Below are 23,046 nucleotides of genomic sequence, written 5' to 3' on the forward strand. Positions count from 1 at the left end.
AGATGGTCTTCTTCCTTAACTTTCTCCCTGGATTATTGCTTTTTTTTAGTTCTTAAAATACTGTGAATTTACAATGTGTGACTTTTAGGTTTTCATGGTTAAATGCTTAGTCTGCCCAACCATAAAGAATCTAAGGAAAATTTACTTTGTGCCTTCTTATCCAGTCATTCACTCGGCTCTACCCAGTTCTTTTCATTCTTTTATTTGTTTAATCTACATTATGAACTGAGTTGGAACTCAGGTATAGTGCTAGGTGACAGAAGGATCTGATCACTTCTCAGGCTGCTTAAAATAAATGGGGAAATAGTCAGAACGTTCAAATACATGATCTTTGCTTTAATGATGGAGATAACTGTTTTAAAAAAAAATGGGAGAGCATAGAGGAAGGCGCTTCTGAGAGAGGGGAACATTTAGGAAAGGCTTTATAGAAGTAGTACTACAGCTTCATAGTCCTTTATCCTAAACCCCTTAGGCCAAATGTGTTTTGGTATTCAGAATTCTTTGGATTTAGAAAGGTAAAACAGTACATTTATTTTACCCTCCCACCAGAGTTTGTGGCAGTGTGCTAGCATCAAACACATCAATATTTCTGCAGTAAAACATATAAATAGTCACTCTGATGAGCTAAGTGAAAACTATAAAAAGCCCCAGGTCAAGTTTCAACACCAATGAGTTTATGCAAAATTCATGAAAAATTCGTGGGACTATAAGAGATTATGAACTGTATTTGCACTGAGTGATTAATAATGGGACATGATGTTCTCTCCTGTTGTCACCTACTAATCCCTTATTATCATTTTGAGAATGAATTACCTGTGGTTATTTTAAAAAGTCAACACCACTCTTGTTTTTTTCTTTGCACTTTTAAATTCAAGTTGGGTCTTTTAGAGCCCTACAATTCCATAAAGTCCTTTATCTGAGTAAGTCATTTAGTAAATCTCAAAATTTCTACATTCTAGCTATTTTTCTAAAATACGCTAATCTTCATACTCCTTCACATTCTTCCAGATGTCTCCTACATTGGCATGAGTCAGTATCATTCAAGGAATATTCATTATCTTGATCACTTCTTTTCATATTTCAGTGAACTTGACTTGAAAAGTTCACAGCCTAACTCCTTAGGAACATTTTAGTGGAAGCTCAGTGCATAACTTCTCTTTTGGTTTCCTTTCACTGTTCAAATGAACATAAACTTTTTTCCACATACCCCATATGCTGCAAGTAAGCTTAGTTTCTCCTTTAGACTAAACTTTCAAATGTCTCTCAGGATTAAGCCCTGCTCCTTCATTTATATCAGCTGAAGAGTATAGATTTAAACTTTTGTTGCTAAAAATTTCAAGTAGACTTCACATTGGCAGCAGCTGCTAATGAGAAGCCTTTAGAATTTCTAATATTTTTAATAATGATCAAATTTGCATGCTAGATCACTTGACAGCAAGATGAAGTACTAAATGGAGGGCAGAAGATTTAGAGGCATATTAATTAGAAGGTAGTTGCTACATTTCAGACAAAAGGAAAGACAAAGGATAGAAGGTAAAATAGGCATATTGATTGATTGGGTGGTAGAGGTGAGAGGGGAATCAGTATTGCTGGGGCTTTGTCTTGGGCCATGCAGTGGCATATTTGTGCTTATTGATGAAACTGGGAGTAAAGGAAGAAAAGAGGAAATGGGTTAGATATAGGACATGATGATTACCAGATTGGCTGGCTTTAGACACGTAGAACTTGAATTCCTTTTACGATGTTTCAGTGGGAATCTCTTTAAAGTAATCAGATGGATATATGGTTCTATTGTTTAGAGAAGGAGTCTGAGATACACATTTGTATCTCTCAGCTGGCTGATAGGTAATCCCTGCTAAGGTATTAGCTGTTGAGTTTTCTGAACCATTAGCCATTCTTAAAGAAGAGCAGTGCCCACACAAAGAAATGAATTAAGGAAGACAATAAATGTAAAGCTACTGATCTCTTCCTTTAGTTCACTGAACTGTGACCGTTTTTCCATGTTAATATATCTTATCCTTTAAAACATATTAAATTTGCCTGTAACACATTACTGCATGCCCCCTCCCAAGCTTACTTATACTTTTTCCTCCAACTTTTTCTTTTGAAACTTTTTTATTCTACAAAAAAAAAGCTGAAAGAATAGTACAATCAGTACCTAGATAACTTCATCTGGAGTCATCAGATAAGTTTTTGCCACATTTCCCTATCAGTCTCTGTATTCACATACTTGCGCACATACTTTTTTGGCTGAGTTATATGAAAAAGTAATTTGCAGATGTTATGACACGTCACCCCAGATATTTCAACCTGTATCTCTTAAGAGTAAGGATATTTTATTCTCACATAACCACAGTACCATTTACCATACATAAGAAATATGGAGTTCAATAGTAATCAGCTAATACATAGTCTACATTTAAATTTCCCAACTACCCAGAATGTCTTTAGCTCTCCCCCTCCCACCCCCATCCAAATTGAATCAAGGTTCACATTGAATTCAGTATGTAGTCATTGTGTCTTTAGTCTCTTTTAAATCTATGAGAGTCTTTTCTCATGATTTTTATTTTGAAGAGAGCAGACCCTTGTGTTGTATAGAGTTCCATATTTTGGATATGTTTTCTCATAATTTTATTTGGGTTATACATTTTTGAGAGTAACTGTTGATGGCGTTTACCTTTGGTAAACCCGTGTCCCACTCCAGTAGAGACTCTGTTATAGATATTTTCATTAGTGAGTCCTGAGTGAATGAAGTTTTAAGTAGGCAGTTTAAAACTTAAAGTTGAGAGTGGGGAGATTATTGCTGCTTTTTATCCATCTTCTTCATAATACACAGTTTTTACCCTTTGATTTTAATTTTAAACTAGTTGATTGAGAGCTAAGAGAAACCCTCATTCTTTACAAATTCATTGTTCCCATTTTCAGATATTTGAGATACATTGCTTGGCCTACATTTTCTCCCTATATAGTTAGTAGTGCAAAGGCTCTTTTTCACTTCACTTTCATAAGACTCATATATTCATTATGTTTTAGCATTGAAGTATTTCTTTTAATAGGATCCTTGAAAGGAATCAAATGATAACGTAGCAAGTGAGTAGTGCAGAGTCTTGGTAATGATTAGACTTCCCTGTAGATAACAGGCTTTCAGAATAAATGGATTCTTTTTAGATGCAGTTAACTGGTTTAATCTCAGTGGTAGATAAGGCCAACTCCAACTAATATGGTATAAATTGTTGCAATCGTGTTGGAGTATTAGCAAGTTAAGGTAATGATAGTATGTTTCTGATACATTGGAAACTGGTTTCTTCAACTACTTTGTTATTCCACTTAAATCACGTAATAAGTAGTTCAGTATATTTTACAGTGTCAAAAATCAGAATGCCAAAGAGCCCATTTTCCTCTGACAAGTTCAATATTAGGAAGTCTTAGACTTCGGAGGAGCATATCAAATAGTAATAGAATGTTGGGAGGTGGGATGAATTGGGAGTTTGAGACTGACGTACATACACTACTATGTATAAAACAGATAACTGAGGAGAAGCTACTGTATAGCACAGGGAACTCTACTCAGTGCTCTGTGGTGACCTAAATGGGAAGGAAATCCAAAAAAGAGGGGATATATGTATACATACAGCCGACTCACTTTGCTGTACAGCAGAAACTAACATAACATTGTAAAGCAACTATACCCCAATTAAAAAAAAATAGTAGTAGTAGAGTGTTACTTTTCAGAATACACATTCTCTTGTCTACCTCCCCATAATCTGCCATATGTTAATACATTCTAAAAATACTGATAAGGTGTAAGTCAGTAGTTGAAAATAAATTTTCTAAAATTTCAACAGTACCAAGTCCATTGAAAACCACTCCCCACAAATTTAATTTCTTGTCATATCATTTTGTCATTCTTTTGACCATCTTACAAAGCACTGTTTTTATATTTCAGTTTTTAAATGTAATGTCCTATATGTACAATATTAGTGTGCTTTCCCTTTGCCCTTTGTGTTATGTGTTTGTTATTATGTGTTTGTTATTTGCCTTCCCCTTTTAATTTTACTCAGTCAGTCTTAGAATGTGTGCTATTTAATATTCCAGTGAAATATTACAGGCAGCACTGTGTAGTTGTTTGGAGTCCAGTCTGCCTTCAAGTCTTAACTTCTCCATTTACTGGCTGGGGGATCGTGGTCAAATTACTAAACTTACTAGTCTTCATTTCCTTTTCTGAAAATGGGGATAATAATTCTTTCTAATAGCTTTTATGAGTATTGTATTGGTCTTAGCATAGAGTAAGCACTCAGTAAATGGTAGCTGTTGTGATAATTATTATTAATATTAATTATAGAAGGGTCAGTCACCTGTTTTTTAAGTAAGTTAGTATTCATGGACCTAGTTCAGTGGTCCTCAACTGCAGGCAGTTTTGCCTCCCCCAACCCTCTTCCCCAAGGGACATATGGCAGCGTTATGACTTCAGTGGGAGGGGTGCTACTGATAGTTTGTGGGTAGAAGTTAGGGACAGTGCTAAACATCCTACAATGCGCAGGACTGTCCCCACAACAAAGAATTATCCAGCCCCAAGATAACAATAGTGCTGATGTTGAGAAATCCCGACCTATTGGACTCTAGACTAACACCTTTTCAATAATCTGTTTTATGTTCTTTTAGGTGTAACTATTACCCTTCCAGTTGGCATTCATTGCACAATTTTTTCAAATTAAAAAATTAATTTAGTCATTAAATACTTATTTTAACACAATTTTAAAATTTCACATACCAAGATTAAATATTGATCACTAACTTCCAGGCACTAATCTAAGCATTTTATGTATATGTACTCCTCATAATAGTACTGTAAGTTAGATGTGCCTTCCTTACATTTGAGAAAACTGAGACTTTCGTGTGAAGCTGGGATATGAACCCAGGCAGTCTCCAGAATTGGTGCTGTTTCCTACTCTCTGGCTTTCTCTCTGTGATTGATCTCTTATGGCTGTAATCATAAAAACATGGTGATTTGCTGAAAAATACTGTTAACAAATTTTAGACATTGTTTCTGATGAAGTAAGGGGTTCGACTGGTTCTTACTTGGCCTAATTATAAGAATCAACCAAGACTCTTATTAAAATAGATTTCTAGACTCTGTTCCTAATAAGTAAATTCAGAGCTCTGTGTGAAGAACCCTGGGAATCTCTTTCACAGTGAATGGCCTAGATGAATCCTATGGTCCAGACAAGTTAGGGACACCCTAGTCTAGGTTCGATCTCTTTTAGAACTAAAAATATTTTTGTTTCCCCTTTTCTTTCACACGTATTATAGATTATTACCCTATCTATATAATATATACTTTATCACAAGCACCGAGGTTTTGAGTATAAATTAAAGCAGACTGTTAAATATTAACTCCCTTTTCCCTTTGATTCCCATGTTTAAATGGATATATGAGGTGTTCTACAACTCTGTAGTCATAGGCTGTTGGCCTAATAATTGAGACCAGTCCATAGTTAGCATAGATTTTAGTGCTGTTGTCCTTGGGAGTCTTCTAATACACCATTGGGTTAAATATGCAATGCTTTGTGATAACATTGAGCAAACAAAATCTAAAAATTCTAAAACTCTGCATTCTCATGGTTAACATCTATTTGCTTTCATGCGTGTTTTTTCTATCTGAGAGTTTAAAATTCTTAAGATACTCATTTTATCATTGACTGAGACCTTGATTTTCAGCCATGTGGTTGGTTTAAATGAAACTGTTATATGTCTTACTGACACTTAGACACTCACTGTTGTCCTAGGGGAATCCACCTTTGGAGTGACAGGTGGGAAGTTCTGAGGGCTCACATGTTGGCTCACTTTGCCTACATGGCTCCTTCAGTAAGAGAGACTGGGCAAGGCAAGGCACTTCTTGGTATACTTTTAAAATTTGTACATCATCTGCTTCTTAGTGGCAGAGATTGTTGCCATAAAGACTTTAAAAGTGCCATAGCAAGTTAACCCATGCTTCATCTTGTCTCCACACGGATATTTAGGAACTTACTTTGGAAACGTAGTCAGGTTACCCCCAAAATGTCATACTAGTTCCCAGTGTTTTCTTAACTTCAACGTAATATATTGAGTTGGCCAAAAATTTCGTTCGGATTTTTCATGTTGCGGAAAAACCCGAATGAACTTTTTGGCCAAGCCAGTAATATCGCTCTGGCTTCATTCCTTTGTTCTCTTACCTCAGAAACGTCACCCCAAGATTAAAATCATAAGAACAGTTGTTTATTCCCTAAATAATCCAGGCACTACCTTTGCTCATGGAATTCCTTTTGCCTAGAAGGTGCCTTCCTCCCACTTCTCCTTCCTGTCACATCTAAATTGACAACTTTATGAAAACTGTGAGTTCTGCCTCCCTCTCCTTTTAGCATCCATGGCATACTAAGTCTATCTTTTGCCTAATGTGTTGATTTATAAATATACTGTGTATGATCATTTGTCCTCATATTATTGTCTTCAGTTTTTTTATTGTAATATTTCAAGTATATTTTCATTTCTATCCCCTATGGCAAGCCGTTTTCTAAAATTCCATCCCATTTTAGGTTTCATCTTTGCCAGATGGGTTTATGGTTGGATTATATTCTTCTGTGTAACCTCAGATACACCCAGCCCTCAGTCAGCCTCTTCCTTGTGATTTTCTTCCAAGCCAGATCTGCCTTTTTGTGTAGTCTTTTATCCAAACAACTAAAAACAGTACTTGAGTCCTGAAACCAGATTGATCCTGACTGATCCTGAAAAGTCAAAGGGAAGTTTGATTCCCAGCTTCTCTAGCTCCTGAAATCATTTCTGACCCTGTTCCTAAAATGTATTTAAAACAGCATCTTCTGTCTTCTACAGTTTTACACATTTTGCTAGTGATTTATTATTTTCTTAACAAATTGAATTCTTTTTTTAATACAAGTGTGGTTGTTTACAACGTTGTATTAATTTCTTCTGTACAGCAAAGTGGTTTAGTTTTATATATATGTGTGTGTATATATGTATATATATATTTGGCCACACTGCGTGGCATGTGGGATCTTAGTTCCCCAGTCAGGTATCGAAGCTGCGCCCCCTGCAGCGGAAGCGCAGAGTCTTAACCTCTGGACCGCCAGGGAAGTCCTAGTTATACATATATATACATTCTTTTTTATAGTCTTTTTCACTATGGTTTATCTCAAGGTATTTAAAATAGTTCCCTGTGCTATACAATAAGACCTTGTTGTTTATCCATTCTATATGTATTCGTTTGCATCTGCTAACCCCAAACTACAGAAGAGCCTCTGTCTCTCTCAATTCTTCTTCTGTTCCAACTGCTACCCTTTGAAAATGGGAAGGAACAAAAAATTTTACTGTTACGGAAAAATCATAAGGGCAGGGGGAAAACCGCGACTTGGTTATTCGTTGTCAGATCAGATTAATAGAGCTGTCGGTTTTCTTAGATTCCAGTATCTCACAAAATAAAAATTCTGGAGCTGTGATTTCAGAAGCAAAATACTGTTGGCTTAGTATTTATTCTTAGCAACCCTAACTCTAACCCTTTATTGTTTGCAGAAAAGTAGTATATTGCCTTTTTCTAGATGAAACTACCAAACTAGCCATAAATTATAAACTACAGTCTAACTGCCAAAGCAGTTAGTAGCATTGGAAGTGAAAGTTCATTTGCTGACTAAAGAGTGGAATAATACTCCACAGAACCAAGGCTCTGTGTTTGTGGGGGGAAAACTGTGCTGACTGAGCCCCCCAAGAATCTCATCTTCAAAAGAGAAGGGCGAAAGTGGGTAAGAAGATGTGAAAAGAGACCAGAAGGAAGATAGTACAGTGTAAGATAGTGAGGGGAAACTTGAGATTTTCTGCTTTTACAAACCCCTAGCCCAACCACTTAAAAATAGCTTTATAATATCAGCTTCCCTGGGCCCTAGTTTCCTTATTTGTGGGGTGGAGATAATAGTGCCTCCTGCACAGGGTTGTTAAGAGTCCTAAATGGCATAATATGTGTGAAGTACCTAATACCATGCTTCCTGTCTGGTTCTTATTTTTATTTATTTATCTTTATAGTATTGTTTTATCATTTTTGTTTGTTTTCCCACATGGGAGCATAGTGGAGTCTATAAATCTTCCTATACTTATATATAAATAAGTATAAGGAAGTACTTATAAGTACTTATTTAGAAGTACTTAATTATATACTTATACTTATTTATAAGTATAAATAAGTATATAAATCTTTCTATACTGCAGAGTTTTAGGCAGTATTTTCCTGTGAAAAAGACCTTATTTTGAAGCCCTGCTTGGAAAACTTGTTCAGGTAGAGCAGTACCTTCAGAGATGAAGTATATAGGACACAAGGAGGGAAAAAGGGAGGAACAGGTACTGTTCAAGAGCTAGCAGCAAAATCTGAATTATATGCTCTCCGTTTTTGCCATGATCTAAATTTTTGCTTGCTCCTCCCCTGGCATACATACACACACACACAGCTGTCCTAGCTTTGACTTGCAACCATAGTCTAAAGCATTATTTTGTTTCTAAATAAGTTAAACACACAAGAATTGCTGGAGCCAAACGGAGAGAGAAATCCTTTGAAAATGATACTTAACGGGTTTGCCTTACAACTATAAAGTTGATATTGTTTTATGTTTGTTAAATAAGTTATCAAATTTTACATATATCTTTAATCTTTTTTACGCTGGCTTTTAATTTATGTGGGTTCTGATAAGTTACAGTACTTTAATCTAGCAACTTGTAAAATAGCAAGGAAGTATAAATTAAGAGAAATTAAATATGCTATTATTTATCATACTTTAAATATTAGTAGTTCCATCATCAAATGTTTATTGAGCATCTGCTATATGCCTGGCACTGTCCTAGGCAGTGAGTAGACAGTATGCATATATCAGACTACACCTTTACTTTCAAGCAGCACTCAATTGCTAAACCCATTTCCTCTTCTTTAGGGTATTTTTCATCTCCAAATTTTAGAGCCAAAAAGTACCATACAGATCATCTAGTCCAACTTCTCTATTCAAATGAAGAACCTGAGCCACTAGGATTCACAGAACTTAGCAAATAATTCCAAGTAGTGACAGCAAACTATAGGAAAATCACAAATTGTGAGAATTCACTGTATCATTAGCATCATAAGTATGAGTTTAGAAAAGGTATAAATTATAAGAAAAGTTCAATTATGTTAATATGAATGAAATATTTCACTGTATTATCTTCAAGTTAAAATCAAGGAACGAAGTGTCTTTTTTTTCTTCTTCACTACAGTGAAACCATTTTTTGTATTGTGTAGTGACTAAATCCATAAATACTTTTTTGCTTATATACTCAAAAGTTTCAAAAGCAACCATATAAGTGATGCTGTTTAATGAGTGTCTAGGTAGTGTTGATAGAAATAGTGTGCTTTCCTGCCTTACTTAGAATCATAGAGTTCACATCTGGAATTCAGACCCCTTATTTCAAGGATGAGACATTGACTCCCAAAGAGGTTAATTGACTTGCCCAAATAAGCCAAAATTAGCAACTTACATTTAAACAAGGTGTCAGGTTATTATATTTTGATACTCAGATATCAGTTATTCTCAACTTTAAATGATCTAATATTGTCATTGTCGGACCTGCTGGGCATTGGCCTTATTTTTAAAATCTGAGAATATCTGAGAAATTGATGAAAGAAAAATGTGGTTACAGGTACTAGAACAGAATCTCTTGGCATTACTTCTATTGATACATCTTTCATGCTAAAAATTTTCAGTGTTCAGTTGCTGGTCACAAATAATTTTCCCCCCACAATATAGGTATTGTCTTCTGAGAACTCTGAAGCAGTGTCAGACATTGAGGGAAGCTCTCATTGCTGCAGGAAAAGAGATTATCTGGCATGGGCGGACAAAAGAAGAGCCAGCACATTACTGTAGCATTTGTGAGGTAAGTAACTGTTCTTATCCACAGTTATTTTATAAACCTCTTACCTCTCCAGTTTTGGTTTCTCTTTAGTTTTTCGTTTTGTTTTGTTTTAATTTATTTATTTTAGGCTGTGTTGGGTCTTCGTTGCTGTGCGTGGGCTTTCTCTAGTTGCGCTGAGCGGGGGCTACTCTTCGTTCCGGTTCGCAGGCTTCTCATTGCGGTGGCTGCGGAGCGCGGGCTCTAGAGCACAGACTCAGTAGTTGTGGCTCACGGGCTTAGTTGCTCTGCGGCATGTGGGATCTTCCCAGACCAGGGCTCAAACCCGTGTCCCCTGCACTGGCAGGTGGATTCTTAACCATTGCGCCACCAGGGAAGCCCTCTTTAGTTATTTTTTAAAATGTACTTTTATGTAATGCATTTTACTGAAATTGACATTGTGTTCAGTCTTGTTATTTAACTACTATATTAAAATTTAATCTGGTGATACGCCATTTCACTAACTGTGAATTAACTCTAAAAGTATCTACTAGTGTCATCTACCTGGTAGGTAACAGTTGGCCCTCTCTCTCTATGCACGGGTTCCTATCTGGATTCAACCAACCGCAGATGGAAAATATTCAGGGGGTGGGGTGTGGGGAGTATTCCAGAAAGTTCCAAAAAGTAAAGCTTAAATTTGCCATGCACCAGCAACTATTTACATTGTTTTAGGTATTAATAGGTAATCTAGAGATGATTTAAGCTATAGGGGAGGATGTGCATAGGTTATATGCAGTTGCTACGCCGTTTTTTGTAAGGGACTTGAGCATCCTCGGATTTTGGTATCCATGGAGGGTCCTGGAACTAATCCCCCATGGATACCGATACAGTTGATAAGTGTCAAGTTTAGTCCTGAGATTTTAAACTGGGAACCGTCCAGATGTAGACAGATGCCAGTAAACTGGATAGAGTTCAGTATAGCTCCAGGCAGATCATTGTTCAGTCGTCTCTGAACGACTGAACACACAGTACGTTGGTCAATCTTCTCCTGTGGCCAAGGCTTGCAAGAGATGCAGAAACAAAGATATGGTACCTGCTCTGAAGGAGCTTACATCCTACTTGGGGAAGACAAATTACAAACAGTTGTAATGTTATATGAGACTGTGGTGAATGCAAAGTTGGTCTTGGTCTTACTGTTAGGATAACACTAAGGGAGAAAATGACCTAATTTTTTCCTTCTAGTATTGGCCTAAGAGTTCACCAAAGTATTAATATTTGAGTCCATCCTTGAAGGATGAGTATGACTTTAGCGGGCTAAAAAATGATGACAGTTAGAAGTAGAATGAATGTTGTTATGAGCTATAGGAACAACATGGGAAATGGAATGGCTTCTTCAGAAAACGGTAAATAGTCCAGTGTGGCTGGAACACAGACTATGTAAATTCTACAGATAAGCCTAGTTGGTAGGAAGTTTGCAGAGCATCTTGAATGATTTTAAGGAATTTGATATTTATTCGGAGGTCATAGAGCCATCAAAAGTTTTTGGGCAGGCACCCAAGTTGGGTAAGTATTTCAGAGAGAAAAGTGATTGGAGAGGATGGAGATAAGAAGCTCTTGCAGTGGTGTGTTAAGAGTTGTTATCCTAAGGCCTAGACTAGAACCTGGCAGTGGGAATATTAAAGAAGGAGAGGAGTACAAAAATATTTCGAAGGTAAAATTCACCAGACAACTCATTAAATGGCAGAAGTGAGGGACAGGTTGAAGGATGTTCACAAATGTTCTAGCTCAGATTATGAGGTTCATGTTGTTGCTCATTGATAGTAATGGAAAACATGGGTAACTCTGGGATTTTCATTAACATAACCTCAAAGAAGACATGAAGTCATGAGAATTTTCTTTCATTGAATACATTCAAGGATATGCCAAAGCCAGGGATATTAATGATCCACTCCAGGCCTTGAAATTCTGTAATTCTGATGTTGACTTTTATTTGAGGTGATTCAGTCTATCAGCTATTTTAATGCTGTATAACCTGGCTAAAGTATGCCATTGGGAGACCAGATAGATTCTAGTCAGGTGTGTTATACCTCAGAAAAATGAATGTATAAGCTTTCCAGTATTTGAGAATGACTTTTATTCTGTACTGTTATTCCTTATCCTGCTTGAGCCTTAGCAACTCATCAGTCTCTCTAGCACAGAGGTATTATTTCTAAAATCATGCTATACTCATGAATATACATTTTGATTGTACTCATACTCCTTAACATGAGGCTTATAGCTGAACACTCACTTACTGTCACTTACCTGTCAGTTTCCTCATCTGTAAAATAATCAGATTATATTGATTCAACAAGTTTGTTTTGAGGTTTGGCTAAGCACTAAGCACTGTGAAATGATAAGCTCTGGAGTTACAAAGATGAGTAAAACCATAGTCTTCATCTTTGAGGAGCTCAGTCTATTGGGGAAGACAAATATCCATATACAGTGCCCTGTGATGAGTACTATCATTGAGAAGTAAAAGGAAAATAATGATCACTTTCATCTGATTGTATACTAATGTTTTGAATTTAAAACGGATAAATAGGCTGACCTTTATCAAACTTTTGAATTAGGCTTTTGCCAGTGGTTGTAATGAGTATGTCATTCCTCAAGGTCACTCCCCTAAATAGACATTACCACCCACATCTTTGGGTCTGGTGCAAAATAAACCTGGTCTATTAAAGATTCTTAAACACTCTTAACTCTTAGTACCCACTTAACCAGTGATCACTGTCCACAACTGCATGTGAAGTAGAACTCTGTGGTTACACTAACGTAATACAATAAATAAACACTACTGTCTCTATTGAATGCTTCTTCTCTTGTATAAATAGGTGGAGGTTTTTGATCTACTTTTTGTCACTAATGAGAGCAATTCTCGAAAGACCTACATAGTGCATTGCCAAGATTGTGCACGAAAAACAAGTGGAAACCTGGAAAATTTTGTGGTGCTAGAACAGTACAAAATGGAGGACCTGATGCAAGTCTATGACCAATTTACATTAGTAAGTGAAATCAACATGTGAGTACATAGTTAGCTGGATAGGGAAGCAGCAGTGTTTGTTCTGCCACCTGATGAGGAGGTAATGAAATATTTAAAATTTCCTTTGGCTCGTCAGATATTGCATGAGGAAATATATCACTCCCCCTCCTCCACTTCCAGGTATTTATTCCTATGAAATTGGCATATTTCATTTTCACTTTTCTTCCTGGGTGAGACCAGCCCTAAATAATGTCACAGTAATTACATTTTAAAATCTTTGTGTGCTTTTAGAACACTGTCACATCCTTTATGTCATTTGATCTCAGTTGATAAAATGTTTGTGTGTGTGTGTATATAGGTTATTAGTGTCCACAAAATGAATCAGTATGTATGCTTTTAAATATACTTCTGCTTTTAGAGCTAATTGTATTTATTTAAAATCTTGTCCTTGCCAGAAGTATTAACTTTATGGGAATATTTGATGGAGCTTAACTTCCTGCTATGTTATATAACCTTATGAAATTCAAGTATCTTTATAAATTGCGCACAGTTTTTAATTTTAAACAGCAGATGCTTAGAGGGAAGCATTTTACTCTAGCACATCAATAGTTTTATGAATAGAAGAGAATTGTTGAATTCCCTCAGTACTTTTTCTCTTACATATGTGATCAGAAACTGAACTTTTGAAATTTAGCTCCTGATATTTTCACTTGAATGGTCTTCAGGATTGCTTGAAGAAGAAGAAAATTATCTGGAATATGTTAAACAAAATTTATTATCTAGTTGAGTTAGCTGCTGAAGCAAGTCACTAATGAAATCATAATTGATTTGTTATATTATTTTCCACAAGCCTTCTTTATATTTTTAAGCAATCTCAAAAAATGGTCAACCTAATAACATTCTAAGAGTTTTTGACTAATTGGTGAAGAAGTACCGAAAAATGTGGATGTGCTGAGTTGGGTAATGGTCTCAGACTCTTAGGAAAATTGGCCAGGTGGGAGACAGTAAGGGAGTTTGTGCTTGACAGAGTGTGGCAGGCCGTTGAACTTTCTTGAGAATTGTTATTTCCTTTACTTTCATACGCAGGCTGTGTTTTTGTAACCCGGAGCTAGGGAACACTATTAACAATTTGTATACCAAAGTAACATACTTTACTTTTATTTTCAGGCTCCTCCATTACCATCCTCCTCATCTTGATATTGTTCCATGGACATTAAATGAGAACTTTTCTGCTATTCAGGAACTAACCCAGTTCTGCACCACTGGTTTTTGTAGCTATCTCGTAAGGCTGCTGGCTGAAAACTGTGTCTATGCAACCTTCCAAGTGCGGAGTGTCAACCAACTGGACAGGGGAGAGCATTGCTCCTACTCCAGGACTCTCACAAAGCTGATCAGCTGTACTTCAGAAAAAAAATAATAATTTCCATGTTTTGTATATATCTGACAAAACTGGCAACATCATACAGACTACTGACTTGAAGACAACCTCTTTTATATTTCTCTATTTCTGGGCTGATGAATTGGTTTTCATCAATCTTCCCCCCCTTCAGAATTTTCCTTGGAAAAAAATACTAGCCTAGCTGGTCATTTCTTTGTAAGGTAGTTAGCAATTTTAAGTCTTTCTTTGGTCAACTTTTTTTTAATGTGAAAAGTTAGGTAAGGAACTTTTTTACTGCTTTTATGTTTTTCTGTCTTGTTTTGAAACCATGACGGTTATTACACTTTTGGTTCCTAAATAAAATGTTTAAAAAATTAACAGCCAAGTCACAAAGATAACGGATTGCACATAGACTAAGGAATAAACTTCAGATTTGTGATTTTTGTTTCTAATCTTGATGTAAATTTACACTATTTATAAATACATATTTATTGCTTGAAAATATTTGTGAATGGAATGCTGTTATTTTTTCCAGATTTACCTGCCATTGAAATTTTAAGGAGTTCTGTAATTTCAAACACTACTCCTATTACATTTTCTATGTGTAAATAAAACTGCTTAGCATTGTACAGAAACTTTTATTAAAATTGTTTAATGTTTAAAGAGTTTTCTATTGTTTGAGTTTTAAAAAGACTTTATGTACAGTGCCCAGTTTTTGTTCATTTTTCAAATCTGATTATATATATTTTATATATACTTGTGTATGTATATATAATATATATAGAAATCTGGATATATATGTATAAAGATTTAGAGCTTAAATTTTTCTCGTTTTAAGTTTCACATCTATGGTAGATTTTTGAGGTGTCTACTGTAAAGTATTGCTTACAAAAGTATGATTATTTTTAAAGAAATATATATGGTATGTATCTTCAAGACCTAAAATGTCAGACTGGTTTATTGTTAAGTTGCAAATACTGCAATGACAGACCAATAAACAGTTGCTGCCAAAATGTAGTATAATAGTAGAAAACAAATAGTGACTGAACTTAAGATTTCAAAGGGAATGTTCTATGGGCTTGACAAATCAATCCTGTACATCACTTAGTAGTGTTTTATATGGATAAAAGATTCAGATGAAGGGCTCTATTTTAGAATGCAAATAAATTAAGAGACTTATTTTTTAATGTTAGGCAGTTTTGACATTTCATGCTTTCCTGCTTGCATGACATGATTTGGGCAGGGGAGGGAGTCTTCCAATTCCATTATCACTAGTAAAATATAGCAAGCTATATTAGCATTAACACGTCACTTCTAGTTACCAATAGTATTTCATTTTATAATAATGGTACCTTGTATTTGGACATATTCTCATTTTATCATGCTGTTCTCTCTATAAGGTTTTTCCAGGAATATTCAGTGAAGACACATAGAGAATGCTATAAAGGAAGTTATATATAACTAAAGAGAATTTATAATCCTAACTGGTGAAATGCTGTGCTGACTGCATTAACAAGTGCTCTTTTTCAGATAGTTGTGGAGTATGTTGTCCTCCTAGAAACAGTTTGAAGGCTTTAAAGCACAGAGATATTTTATCCAATTAGTTAATAATTTGGTAAATAATTGAATTTGAATATCTACTAGCAGCAATCATCTCTTAAAATTTTAGAAGGAAATAATTACAAATTTATTTTAGTTAAGAAGCAAGAGTGCTTGTCTAAGTGCTGCTCAAGGTGTTTAACCACTGATTTTTTTAAAAGAACTCAAGGCAAAACATTTTTGCAAATAAAAATTGCAAGTCAAAGAAATTAACACAACATTGTAAATCAACTGTACTTTAATTTAAAAAAAAAAAAATGTACGTCAACTATCCAGAAGCAAAGATTATAAGAATGCTAAAGCTATGCCTAAATGTTCCTTAACCATTCCTAGTTTATCTTACTAACACAGCGTCTCGTTTTTTCTATGGTTTTATTAAGATGGTTTATTGCCAAGATTAACATAAGTTGTCTGACATTTAAGAGTAATTTAGTGGTGTTTCACTAATACAATATTTGGAAGTTAAATGTCAAGAGTAATACTTGCTCACTTAGTGTTTGAATGGGTAGAGGATAGGAGACAAGTCAAACCTATCAACATTAGTCTGAGGTATAACTAGATGAACAGAGTCTTATGTAAACTGCTTTCTTTTCTTCAATTTAACTGCTTTTATAACTTAAATTTTTCAGGTTTCAGAAGAAATAGCATGCTTTTTTTCTCTCTTTTCTTTTTACTGCCTATATAGGTAAATCCAGCTAAGCACACACTATCTGGGTGCCTTAATAATGAAATGAGTTTGCATCATTTGCACACACGCACACACATTGTTTAGAGGAAGAAACTAATTATACGATGTATTAAAAAAACATGTTGATCCAGAAAGTGAGAACTAAATCATATTCTTTTCTCGTCACCAGCTAAACAGGAACTCTTACACCATCAGTATAGCAGTTTAACTTGTTTAACCCATTTAAGTTAAATCAATTAAATTTTGGCTTCTGTATTTTGAACTAAAATCTAAGTCACTTTTCCAAAGTAGTAATTTGACAGTTGGGACTTTCAAATTACTAGTAATAGGCAATTGAAATAAAAGATCACGTAATATTATGAAATTACATTAAATGAAGTGTCTGCTTCTCAGAACTTAAATCTTTAAATTATCATGTGTATTTTCATTTAGTCAATATATTTATTTAGTATCTCCTAAAAAATGAATCTGAATAAGATGTGATCCCTGCCTTTTACTCTTCATACATCTCATATGGGAGATTCATGTAATATGTCAAGCAGAACCTAGAAGAGATAACAAGAAAGGTGAATAGTATTGATTGGGGCTTGCATTTCAGCAGGGTTTGTATCACACCTAGAGCAAGAAGATTTGGGAACTTTGACTAAGGGATTAGAGGAGTGCACTGGAGAGTGGAAGCTCCCGATGTTGAAAAGCCGCCTCTGCCATGAGAGATGTTTACACTTTACCCTATAGTTAATGTGGAACCATGCACAGAATTAAGCCAAAGAACAGCATTGAATTTGCAGTAGTCTTCATGCCTGCCTTAACACACCCTGTCTTCCACATTGCTGCCAGAGGGACATTTCTAAAACACGGAAATTCATGGAAGAGATGATTTGGACTTGGACTTTGGATGTTGTGAGGATGGAACTAGCGCAGATTTGGAAGACAAAAGTAAAGTCCACAGGACCCATTAGATGTCTACCGGTGGGTGGAGGCCCTTCTAACTAGAATGGGAAATCAGAGTAGAACTGCTTGTAACGCATCTAAGTAGTTGGAATTAGGAGAGGCCTGAACCGGAACCATGTATCTGGCTGTCCATCATCGAGGTGGTGCTTAGAGCCAGAGGAGGTAAGATCATACAGGAACTGTATGGTGAGGAGAGGTCGATCAAATACCCACTTAGGAACGTCAGCATGTAAGGGGAGAGGAGATTGCAAAGGAGAAGAAAGCTAAAAGAAATCAGCCAGGGTGATCTTCGACAAGCTAGTTTTTCGAAAGTAACCATACCATGTTGCAAAGATGAGGATTAAATTGATTTCTTTGGGTTTGGCACAAGATAGTTGGTGACATTTGCCAGAGCACCTTCAGTGGAGCAACAACCGGATGGATTGCAGTGGACGGGAAAAGGTACTGAATTTGAGGGGGTGGTGGAGTCACTTCGGGCTTCCAAGGGCACAAGGGATGCAATTACATTGGTCTTTGTGAAACAGCGAACAATTTTAATTGTTCAATCAATTTCAAACATTTTGTATCATTGTCTTGAGTGCTTTACACAGTAATTAATACTTCTGTATATATACCATGAAGCAACCCACCGTGGTGTTTTGGTTTTGAAAGGAAGAAATACTTCTCAGTTGAACAGGGAAATGAGGATGGTATTGTTTTTGGTATGGCCTAAAGATACCTACCCTTTACTGAATACTCTTGCAAAGCACAGTGCTAAGTACTTTAAATATATTCTCTTTAGTCCTCACAATGACCCTCTGAGGTACTGTTTTAGCCTCATCTTACACATACGTAAATTGAGGCAAAGAGAGGATCATGTAACTTGCCCAAGGTTTGTGGTTATTAAGTATTGAAGGTAAGATTCCAACTACGTTGATCCGACTCCAGAGCAAGTGCTGTTCTACCTCCTACTGCAGAGAAATAGGAATTGCTGAGTGCTTACTCTGTAGTCACGTTTGAAAGAAACTTCATTTTGGATATTTCTTTAACAAGAGAAAAATGTCTTAAAAATGTGTAACCTATAATTAGACTGACATGTTTATAGTCCTCGAAAGGGGACAATGCTGTTAGTAGTTGGGCAGGACAACAGCCAAAAAATGGGGCTATCCTGGGCAAGCTGGGATGTATGTCATAGTGGTTAAGTTTGTGTTAAGAAGAAGCATTTGGGTGCTGGAGAGGGTGTGGAGAAAAGGGAACCCTCTTGCACTGTTGGTGGGAATGTAAATTGGTACAGCCACTGTGGAGAACAGTATGGAGGTTCCTTAGAAAACTAAAAAGAGAATTACCATACGACCCAGCAATCCCACTGCTGGGCATATACCCAGAGAAAACCATAATTCAAAAAGACACGTGCGCCCCAATGTTCATTGCAGCACTATTTACAATAGCCAGGTCATGGAACCAACCTAAATGCCCATCGACAGATGAATGGATAAAGAAGTTGTGGTACATATATACAGTGGAATATTACTCAGCCATAAAAAGGAACGAAATTCAGTCATTTGTAGAGACGTGGATGGATCTAGAGATTGTCATACAGAGTGAAGTAAGTCAGAAAGAGAAAAACAAATATCGTATATTAACGCATGTATGTGGAACCTAGAAAAATGGTACAGATGAACTGGTTTGCAGGGCAGTAATAGAGACACAGATGTAGAGGACAAACGTATGGACACCAAGGGGGAAAGAGGTGGGGGGGGGGGGATGGATTGGGAGATGGGGTTGACATATATACACTAATATGTATGAAATAGATAACTAATAAGAAAGAAAAAAGGGAACACTGCTACAGATCCTACAGACAGTGAAAGGGTAATAACTATCACAAACAAAGCATTTGGGGAGTAGTAGTAGTTACCTCCTCCTAACATCATATTCCTAGATTTTTGCACTCTTAGAATGGGAAGGAAGCATGGGTTTAGGTTGCATTAGGACCCTCAATTGTGGTTGAAAAAGATGGTGAAAATGCAAGCAATAAATTAAAGTGGAAATGAGAAAGGAAAGGGAAATTCCTGTTAAGTCTTAGTGATGTCTACTGAGTTGTACCCGTCCTAAAACCAAATAATGGCACTTCAACAAACTAACAAGAAAGCGAGTAATATTCTCAATGTAAAGATTAATATGCATTTTTCTAAACTCTTGGTCTGACTACCACTTACCAATCTAGTTTAAGGTGGGAATCTGATTTAACATATTCAAAATATGAATTTTAAGTGTACCAACCTGAAAAAGACGTAGAATCACAGTTTTCTCAGGGTTTTAAAACTTCAGTGCCATGTAGTTCAGTGCCATGTAATCACTTCGAAGTGATTAAACATGTCTTAATGTGAACAACAGAAAGATTCCTCATGAACATAGGGACTGTCTTAAGGTATAATCGTGTGTGTGAAAGTGTAGGATGGCTTCAAATAGATTAAAGGTATGATTAACACCAAGCAATACTCTGAATTACACCTACTTCCAAATGCCCAGATACAACATCTGTTAAAGAGAGCAAGGGGGGGGGGGGGAAAGAGAAAGCAAATTCACTGATTTTGTAGGCATGTATAGTTAATTGTACCTAAGCATTAGCTTTAGCTCTCCACTTTGTGATAGAATAATACACTTGGCAGGGTGAAACTAGATGAGAATGTTATCTTTAGAGAACTTGATATATGTGATTTAAGTGTCATCTTTCATTAAATGTACTCAGATGCAAATTTTGAAATGTCTGCCCATGGAAAGGATTCTATGTCTAATAAATGGAAATCAGTACCCAAATCTACGATTAACAAGATTTTCTGGGTTACAGTACTGAAAACATTTGGGAGGGGTGGGGACAAGCTCAAAATGATATAAGTTATTGATACATCAAAAATTTCAATTAAGAAAAACTAAGTACCAAAGGTTTGAAAATACAACTGCTGTATACAAAACCTGGATAGTTTTAAAATATTGATCAGCCTACAAATTATCCTGTCATAAATTTTTCTGTATCAGATGGGGCTCATAGTTCATGAATTAGAATTCCTTTGTAAGATTATCTCCATCTGCTCCTCCAGATAAGGTCTGCACAAAAATTTCATGAATAAGAGCCCACTGAAGAGCCGTGTGTGAACGTTAGGTAATTTGCTAGTTAACATTGAAGTCCATGCTAGCACTCTGAAACCTGAATTTTAGGCTTGCTTCAGTATCCATCTAGCTCCCCACCCCCACCCTTTCTTTTGATTTAACTTTATTTTCAAAATATATAACATTTACATGGTTCAAAATGCAAAACTATATTAAAAGGTGCTTTCCGGGAAGTCTTGCTCCCATCCCTTTCACCTTCAGATTTCTCCACCCACCACTGATAAGTAACCATTTCAATTTATTAGCTCATATTTCCTGTGTTTCTCTTTCTAAAAGTAAATTTCTTACATAGTCTTATTTCCCTTCTTTTCTACACAAGATGTAGCATGTTGTATACATTATTTGGCATCTTGGTTTTTTCGTTTATTTGGTGTGTTTTTTCTTTTTTCGTAGCAGCTTTGTCATAGCAAAAATGAAAGGAAACAACCCAAATGTTCATCAGCAGATTAATAAACAAGTTGTAGATTAGCCATACAAAGGAATACTACTAAGCAATTAAAATTTTTTTATTGAATGAAAGATTTTTAAATTCTATAGTGCTTTACAATTTTCAAAAGTTTCACACACATGATTTCATATAATCCCATAACTCTTTTAAAAAAATCCCCTACCCCTATATTGTCTCTCCCCCTGCTCCCCAGCCCTCCCCGCACTACTAACCACTAGTTTGTTCTCTATATCTGGCACCTTGGTTGTTTGTTTGTTTTTTCTCACTGAATATATCCTAAAAATTACTATCAGTTCATGGTACTCCATTGTTGTTTGCACGTACTATCTCCAAATGATGGACATTTGAGGGTGTTTTCAGTCTTTTGATATTTCAAATAATGTCTCAATGCACTTATGCATGTTGTTTTGTGTTTATGGAGGTATATATCTTCAGGGTAGAGTCCTAGAGATTTGACTGCCGGGCCAAAAGGTAAGTGTATATATAGTTTTGCTTGATAATGCCCTTCATAGCTATACTGTGTTGCACTCACCCCAGCAATATATGAACATGGCTAGTTTTCCTTCAGTCTTGCCAACAGACTGTATTGTGGAGCCTTTTGGAATCTTGCAAATATGATTGGTGAAAATGGAATCTTAAGATAACTTTAAATTTTAGGTTGACTGATTTTTCATATATTTAGAGACTATTTGCCTGTGTTTTAAACTTGCTTTTTTATCTTTTGAGATATGGTTGCATACAGTAAGCTGAACAGATCTTAAGTGTACAGTTTGATGAGTTTTGACAAATGTGTACACCATACCTCAGTCAAGAATGTATTGCCAAATATACAATGGAGAAAAGACAGCCTCTTCAATAAGTCATGCTGGGAAAACTGGACAGTTACATGTAAAAGAGTGAAATTAGAACACTCCCTAACACCATACAAAAATCAACTCAAAATGGATTAAAGATCTAAATGTAAGGCCAGACACTATCAAACTCTTAGAGGAAAACATAGGCAGAACACTCTATGACATACATCACAGCAAGATCCCTTTTGACCCACCTCCTAGAGAAATGGAAATAAAAACAAAAATAAACAAATGGGACCTAATGAAACTTAAAAGCTTTTGCACAGCAAAGGAAACCATAAACAAGATGAAAAGACAACCCTCAGAATGGGAGAAAATATTTGCAAATGAAGCAACTGACAAAGGATTACTTTCCAAAATATACAAGCAGCTCATGCAGCTCAATATCAAAAAAACAAACAACCCAATCCAAAAATGGGCAGAAGACCTAAATAGACATTCTCCAAAGAAGATATACAGATGGCCAACAAACACATGAAAGAATGCTCAACATCATTAATCATTAGAGAAGTGCAAATCAAAGCTACAATGAGATATCATCTCACACCAGTCAGAATGGCCATATTCAAAAAATCTACAAACAATAAATGCTGGAGAGGGTGTGGAGAAAAGGGAACCCTCTTGCACTGTTGGTGGGAATGTAAATGGATACAGCCACTATGGAGAACAGTATGGAGGTTCCTTAAAAAACTAAACATAGAACTACCATACGACCCAGCAATCCCACTGCTGGGCATATACCCTGAGAAAACCATAATTCAAAAAGAGTCATGTACCACAATGTTCATTGCAGCTCTATTTACAATAGCCAGGACATGGAAGCAACCTAAGTGTCCATCAGCAGATGAATGGATAAAGAAGATGTGGCACATATATACAATGGAATATTACTCAGCCATAAAAAGAAACGAAATTGAGTTATTTGTAGTGAGTTGGATGGACCTAGAGTCTGTCCTACAGAGTGAAGTAAGTCAGAAAGAGAAAAACAAATACCGTATGCTAACACATATATATGGAATCTAAAAAAAAAAAAAAATGATCATGAAGAACCTAGGGGCAAGACGG

The 23,046-nt window shown here is 35.9% G+C and overlaps 1 protein-coding gene across 7 annotated transcripts in view; it reads left to right on the forward strand.

Annotated features, from left to right (window-relative positions):
• Nucleotides 1–14,740, forward strand: part of KDM6A (lysine demethylase 6A) — a 206,981-nt gene extending 192,241 nt beyond the window's left edge. For 5 of the 7 annotated variants that reach the window (XM_068534176.1, XM_068534177.1, XM_068534181.1 and 2 more), the window contains 3 exons: nt 9,810–9,936; nt 12,765–12,935; nt 14,081–14,740. In XM_068534176.1, the coding sequence (XP_068390277.1) occupies nt 9,810–9,936; nt 12,765–12,935; nt 14,081–14,110 (328 nt within the window). In that variant the 3' untranslated portion in view covers nt 14,111–14,740. The remainder of the gene's footprint in view (nt 1–9,809; nt 9,937–12,764; nt 12,936–14,080) is intronic. The other 2 variants (XM_068534179.1, XM_068534182.1) reach the window with 1 other exon arrangement.
• The last annotated feature ends 8,306 nt before the right edge of the window (nt 14,741–23,046 follow it).

This window comes from Eschrichtius robustus, chromosome X (genome assembly GCF_028021215.1).
Source record: "Eschrichtius robustus isolate mEscRob2 chromosome X, mEscRob2.pri, whole genome shotgun sequence".
NCBI classification, from domain to species: domain Eukaryota; kingdom Metazoa; phylum Chordata; class Mammalia; order Artiodactyla; family Eschrichtiidae; genus Eschrichtius; species Eschrichtius robustus.